This window comes from Ruditapes philippinarum, unplaced genomic scaffold, assembly GCF_026571515.1.
Source record: "Ruditapes philippinarum isolate M1 unplaced genomic scaffold, ASM2657151v2 ctg8107_1_1_1_1, whole genome shotgun sequence".
Lineage (NCBI taxonomy): Eukaryota > Metazoa > Mollusca > Bivalvia > Venerida > Veneridae > Ruditapes > Ruditapes philippinarum.
The window spans coordinates 24,675-32,403 of record NW_026863428.1 but is presented as its reverse complement, the minus strand read 5'-3'; the positions used below and the strand labels follow the sequence as shown (position 1 = coordinate 32,403).

General features: G+C 30.5%; 1 protein-coding gene across 1 annotated transcript; it reads right to left on the bottom strand.

Moving 5' to 3' along the window:
• Positions 1 to 5,934: 5,934 nt before the first annotated feature.
• LOC132722096 (uncharacterized) lies at positions 5,935 to 7,510 on the bottom strand. Its single transcript, XM_060706524.1, has 2 exons — positions 7,050 to 7,510; positions 5,935 to 6,421 (listed from the first exon to the last, which is right to left on the bottom strand). The coding sequence occupies exons 1-2, from the start codon at positions 7,489 to 7,491 to the stop codon at positions 6,000 to 6,002; spliced, it is 864 nt and encodes a 287-aa protein (XP_060562507.1). The 5' UTR covers positions 7,492 to 7,510; the 3' UTR covers positions 5,935 to 5,999.
• Between the last annotated feature and the right edge of the window lie 219 nt (positions 7,511 to 7,729).

Here is a 7,729-nt window from a genome sequence, read left to right as displayed (position 1 = left end):
TACATATGTGGCTCGTAATATTTATCTAGTATTGAACAAATTTGCTTGATAATTGTAGTGAATAGAAATGTTTATTCTTTTGGTTTAAATCGATGACTAGATAGACAATTTGAAAGAGTCATTTCATTTACTCTTTCTTGTCATATTTGAACATAATGGAGCTATGAGTTAGTTTTTATTACTCTGCTACAACAGGTCAAAATTCCCCATAGTGGTTTCGCTCTAGGTGGTGATTGTCTTGTGTTTTATTATTATTTACATATTATGTTAAAATACATGCGGGTTGGTTGTGTCGGAGGTTGGTTCTGTAGACGCTGCCTTTTCTTGTTGATCTTTGTTATCAAATGTTCATTTCGTACCTGACATAATAGCTTTTAATAGGTTTCAAGACATATACATTGTGTCTTTTAACTTAATGATTGAAGCTCTACTTACTCAATGCTTTCCTTTTTTTCGGTTTGTTTTCTCTTTTTGTGGTTATGGGTACTATTGATTTGCGTTTCTCTTTACATCGAATATAATTATTTAAACTTGTTTGAGCATACTTGTACTACATTTCAGACCGCTCCTTAAACTAACCAGCAGTAATGGTGTCATATGAGGAAACATTTCTGTGAACCCCATACAACTCACTCGGCCACACAATTGGTTGAGAGGCAGACATACTAATTATTAGGCCACCATTCAGCATTTTTTTTCTCCTCTATATTTATCGGTCATTTATGAAATATCCGATGCTAATTTGGACATAAACATACCAGTAGCACAGTCAAAAATAATTTTAATATATGTATATGACATATGTTAAGAAAGAAGTGAAAACAGGGATAAATGTTTCATCATTTTCAGATATGCACAGACTGTCATGATTTGTAATTAGTTTAATTCGTTTCCGTTTGGCTTTTTTCAATGTTAATGATGTTTTACAGAGACGTTAAAATATCTATCATATAATCTGGAAGCTTTGGAATGATTACAAAGTCGGGCTTCTAAGAAAAAGAAGCCAAATCACAAAATCTTGTGAACTCGAGGTTAAAATAAAATAAGAAATAAAGAACAATATATGTTAATGTTTTAAATAGTGTTGCTTGTTTATCTGACAAGTGCATTTACATGCATTTGGAGTTTGTAAAACTGTCATTATGATGCATTATATTGCTTAGTTTATCTCTTTGTCTAAGAATTCATTTAAACTCTGGTCATTAAGATAAAGTAAAATATATTCAGCATAACACAGGGAAGGTTAAAAGATTTTGTGAACAAGTGAAAAGGGCATTTTCATCTCAATCGAAATGTGAACTTAGTGTTTTACACCCCTGAAAAAGAATATTTTATAGAATCGAAATTCGATTGCGTAATTCCTTGTTTTCCCTTTCCATATACAAGACGAAATGAATTGACCTTTAAACAAATGCGTTTGAACTAAATTAAATAGGAAATAACTAGTCTCGCTTTTTAGTGAAACATAATGTAAAGAATGACATTCTTTAAAAGATTGTAAATTGTTGATTTTGACATTTGCAGTTATTTGGTCTTCTTTAAATTGTCTCGACCGTTTAACATATTGCAGAATTTATCTCTTTTCTAAATTCTCATAAATAAAAAAGAAAGCTTAAGATAAAGAAGATAGATAGCTTTTATCAATTAAAAAATAAAGCATTTTCATTTAAAAAAAAGTAATTTATTTTTTAAGGACAAACTATATTTCTAATTAGGCTGATTTAAATGATTGTAGATGATAGATTTAAATAAATCATTTCTTAGTGAAGACACGGCTGAAATGGTATTTTAGAAACAGAACATTTGTTATTATACTGTAAATAATTTCTTTTGTTTTTCTGTTTTGCAAGACTAATTACAAGAGATCATCCAACAATATTTAAACTGACAGCTAGTACAGATACTATTTCGTTCTATATTATTAATCCGCTAAATTAAGGTTATTTTTCAAAGCCTGCATTTTTATACTGACATTACTTTTTATGTTTTTTTTTAAAAGTACTCATTGGAAATATAGTTGTTAGAACAATATAAATACAATTTATCCCTGTCGCATAGAAAAAATAATTGTTCATATCAAAGTAAAGTGTGCTATTATGTAAGCAAAATCATACCACATCAAATCCCCTAGGGTATAAAGACCTACTAGTCATCCGTTAAGGTATTAGCCCCCTAATAGGCACTATAAGGAACTATAAATTTGACAACATAGGTCAGTTATATACCTTAAAGGACACCTGTATGCAAAATTTAAACAAAGTTTACCGTATGGTTTTCGAGTTCTTGAGATTTTCCTTAACTTAAACTTGGCTATCACAAGGACTCTTTTTCAGAAATGAGAAACTCTAAATAATTTATAATAACATCATTATAAAAAACATTTTCCTGTTGAACATTGTTAAGAAACAAATAAAAGCATTCAGCTAACAAATAGCACATGTAAAACTATTGTTTCTACTCAAATTGTTATAAATATGCATGAAAATGTTGCCCTACCCCACTCATTTTAAATAATTGTTTGACCATTTCCCTACTTGGCGGGCCTTATTCAAAATATCTCTAAAATTGATCAAAATGAGGGGCTGTTTCCAAAGTTTGCAATATAGTTTTTTTTTAAAAAGTATATTGGTTGAGCTTGTCAAATATAAAATACTTTTACCGTCTAGTTCTTACTTTGTTAGATTTTAAAAATATCAGGTACCATATTTGATAATAAATTTGGCATAATTAAGCCAAATAGATACCGAATATAATTGTTCAATTAAAATGAAATACTTTTTTCTTACCAAGAGTGATCCGAGAAACACATAAATAATGTTTAAAAAAAGAAAGAAAAAAAAGTTGCCTCTTAAGTTAATGCATTAGGTGGGTCATACTCAATACTTTGTTAAGATAACTCAATTAGAGGTAAGGAATTCCAAATGAACATTGAAAATTATTTATTTTCATAACTTTAGTTATATGAAATTAACTAAATCAATAATTTAAAGTTTAAAAAAAAGAAGAGGAAAAAATGATTTGATGCACACAAATACAATCCTATCATATGAATTATTATTTCAATTATAACTATAAGTCAAATAAATACCATATAATACATTTCAGAGCAGAAAATATAAGTAAAATAAGTGTTAAACGTACCATACACTTAACTATAAGTGACCGATTTATGTGCTTTGAACAATGTACGACAAGAGTTAAAAAACCACTCTAGATAGATTATTTCTATATAAAAAAGAAAATACAATGAATTAGCACGGACATTGTTCTCGAATATACGAGATGAAAACCGCCAAACAACATTTTTTTTGTTAATATCAATTCATTAAATGTAGCTAACAGGTCTCCTGAACAAAATAGTTTGCTTGCTTGCATGTTCTGAAGTTTTCAAAATGAGATATTGTTCCTGTAAATTACATCATATTGAAAATTTTAATATAAGAAGCAAAGTAAAAATTTTATCACACAAATATAATAATGTTGTCGCAACGACACGAAATATCAAGCAAATGTACTATTTGTGGAAATTGTAAAACAATCGTTTTGACAGGTTCATTACCTTTCATTTAAATGAACTTAGAGGAATAATTAATACAGTAAATGTGTTGATGTTTGCTCCACAAACGGAACAAAAATGGCATTTAAACTGTTTGAAATATCCTCGAAAAAACAAATACTTGTATCAGGGGTTAGGGTTCAAATATCACAAATCATCGATATTGTAAACTAATTAAAATACTTAGTTACAAAATGTCATAGCCAGAAGGACACTGTGTTTGATATACGAGTAATAAATAACTAAACACTATTTGCATAATGCATACAGGAAACACCCACAATTTTCCAAAATACTTTATCGTTTTGATTTTAGTTTTAGATAACAAAGAATTGTAGAAAAGAAGAAAATAAACTAAAAAAAATATTGACTATTTAAAGTAATCGTTTATCGGGAGAATACCGTTGTCAAATTAGAATGTTTCTGCTGATATGTGAGAGCTAACACGCTCCAGAAGCTGACACAACAATTACAATTTAGCTCAGATATAAAAAATTTGCTCACTCTATCCTACGCTTGATTTGTGATGATTACCTTTTCGTTAGAGTATAACAGTAGGCAATTAACATCAATCTTTTCTTATAAAGAAATTGGGACTTTCACATTCATCAGTACTTTGTTGCAGAAATGACTTGATAAATTGTGTTCCTAAAGATTTCTGTCCGGAATTAGAAAAAATGTGTTTTTGAGACACATTATATACTAATAAATGTTGTAAGAAGTGTTCTTTTTAAACTTCACTTAAATGTTATTATATTTTTCTGATCCTTCGGGATCCATGGTTCCAGCACTTTTAAGTGTTGCAAATGGATTACCACTCAAGCCTGTTCTAGGGTGCATGAGGAATGTTGCAATTTTTCATTATTCCTCATGTACAGACTGAATAAAACCGAGTCTGCAATTTTCATGTAATATTGTTGTGATTAGTGCTTTAAAGGGTCTTTTCATTTTTAATGTTTTATTAATACTGCTTGACCAGTTTTAAAAAAAATATACATATTATATTTCATTGTCATTTATGAAATACCGGTTCATAATCTGGGCATTAACAAACATCAATGCCCCTGAACGTTGTAATTTCGAATCCCGCTGTGAACTTACTATAGATTCTTTCATGTATGGAAGTCGATGGTTCTACTCAGTTGCCCTATCGTGACCGAAATAATGCAAGGAAGGGTGCTTGAGGTCTCTACCACCATCAAAGCACTTGCTGTTACACATTTTTAGATGAGATGTTCATCTCATATGGGGTTTAGGTAGTTATAATAGTCATTGGCGGACAAGTTTTAATTGCAGTAATATTATCTTGAAACATTAGAGGCTTTACAATGTCTGTCTGCTTGAAATGTAGCTAGGTTAACGGTTATATTTGCCATTTATACAGACGCATTTCAGGGATTTCATCATCTCTCTATATATATATATATAATGTAATATGTGAAGATATTTTAACACTATGATGGTTCTGTGAAACTGTTGATAATATGATGTTTAGACGCCTCACTATCGTAACAAACAATAATCTGCATTTTCCAATTTAGATTTGAGATTGAAAATGATTCATGAAAAATCACCATGTTTATGTTGAGTTTATTTATTGTCCTTCATTTACAGACTCGATCAAACTTAGTCTGCAATTTTCATGTAATTTTGTTATGATTAATGTTTTCGATGGATTACTCGGTTTTCAGATTATAACGACACAACACTTAATAACAAATAGTATTAAGCATGAAAATATGTATAACAGATAAGGACTCAAATGAAATATCTAAGATTGTATTTCTAACGTGAAAAAAATAAAGAATTAGGATCATTGTGTGTATCTTATTGAAAATATTACATTATTAAAATACATTGTCTGATATGTTTATTTATTGATTATATACATTGTAAATGTTCATGTTAATGCTGATCGTTGAATTACGATAGGCGTAGTTTTGGATCATGCACTACCATGATTATGTAGCCACGTTGAAAATGTGGGTGCACATACATCAAAAATGTGTTAGAATTAGAGGCAATTAGGATAAGAAAGTGCGACGCCCATTTGACTGACGAATAACGTCGACATTGCCGGGCTATGTATGTTTAAGGTGTAAATTAAATGTTTGTAACTATTTCATGTTTTTTTCGTGTCTTGTGAAAACAAACTGTTGAATCGGTCTATCGGGCTATTCGAAGTAGTATAGTAATAGCCCTGGTACATGTAGTAGTACAATATACATATACAACATACATTTGAAAATCGTATTATTGAACATTTTATCAGTACTAAATAATACGGCAAATTGCAAATGTCGTAGGCTCGGTTTGAATGATCCTGTTCATGAACAATAGTAGTAATTGCAAGCTGATAAAGCAAAAATCAACATAAATTCTCTTTCACATCTTATCTATTTTTGTGTCAATGGAAGTTCTAAAATCAAGACAATACATAATTTCATGGAGAAAGTTGCCATCCGGAAAACGTCGGTTGAATGTTCTTGCCGCTGTAAGCTGTGCAACCGCGACCTTCTACACGTCTTATGAAAACATGATCCCCAGCGTTCACTCTGGCTAGAACAAGACCAGATGAGGGATTATACAAAAGTCTTTGACTAGACCCATCAGATATTGTCCATCCTTGAGTCGCCCCATTAACTACAATTTCAGTGACAGCATATTCAGCAGTATCAGCAACGAATGACCAAGTAAACACATATATTCCGGATTCTGGTACAATATATATCCCGTCATGCTCATTATAGCCATTTCCAATATCTAAAACTTCAGTGTCGTATTCAATTACTTGATGATCGTTGAAACATTTGCTCGAAGAAAGGTATATATGAAACGCAACCCTTCCTGATTGTAATAGTTCCCCTGAAATGAAGCATTTAAATATATCTATTTACCGACGTTTTTACTTCTAATTTACTAAGTTGTTGATAAGGAATACCTTACGGCATATTCTGTAAACGTTAATATATGATAAGCGTTTTTTTGACCGAAGACAACATGTTTTTTTTCATATTAAAAATTGTGTTTTCTTACACAAATTCTATTGTTACATATTTACATTAAAAAATAAAAACTGGAGCTGATGAAAAAAACTGTATGATCCGATCCTGCGGAAAACACAGTTGTTTAAATTATTATGTTAAAAACGCATTAAGATATTTGTGAAATATGATAACGGTGTACATAGTAAAATAAATATACATTCTATGTATTCAATTTGCTAAGGAATTAAGTCCAACATTTTAACATGCTTTACATTATGTTATTTACCAGAGTAGTTTTATTTGCTAAATAACTAAAGCCATCAAGCAACCTTCTGTTTTCGGCATAGAAACTTTCGTGGGGAAACAGCTATCTAGCCAGCTAATAGGATCTACAAAGTAACGTATATAATAGGTGTCTATCAAGACGTCATCATGTTTTCTCATTTAAACAGATGCCTGTCTTTTAACATTATTAACAATTTACACATAATTAAAGCATAACTTACTTTTAGAAAGACTTGCTATGACGTCCGAATTTTGATCGTTTTGAACATTTGGCGTTCCATGCCAATCCGATGTTTCCAATTTTCTACTTTTATTTATGCTGTCAACGGTTTCATGCATTGCTGCATTTATGTAACTTTCATAGCTCGGGTTGTTATGCATACCCTCGCCTTTGAGTCTCGAGACGTCAACTTCCAGTTCTTTTACGCGGCTTTTCAATTCTGTATTGTCATGATTCAATTCAAGATTTTCCTGTTTCAGTTCTATATTTGCTTGTTTCAATAAATCCATCTCGACTTGTTGTTTATCAACAATTATTTCAAGAATTTTCAAACGTTCTTCAAAAGAACTGCCATTAGCAAACAATATGCCAGAAATAAATAGAAATAAACGCAGCATAACGACCAAAGAGATGGAATAGGCACACTTAGGCGCTAAGTACATTTGAGAATGTGATAATGTTAAATGCATTTATATACATTTTTGCAAGGCTTATCTTGAGAACTATATAATGAACTAGTTTGTACTCACTTTTGATAAAACTAAAGGTAAGGATTGGTTTAAAGTCACCAAGTGTTTAAGTTATGTGTAACCGTGTCAAAAATGCTGAATCTTATCTTTAGTTTCAAATTCAATTTCTTTTCAAAGCTTTGTTATTTAAAAAGAACCCAACATAATTAGC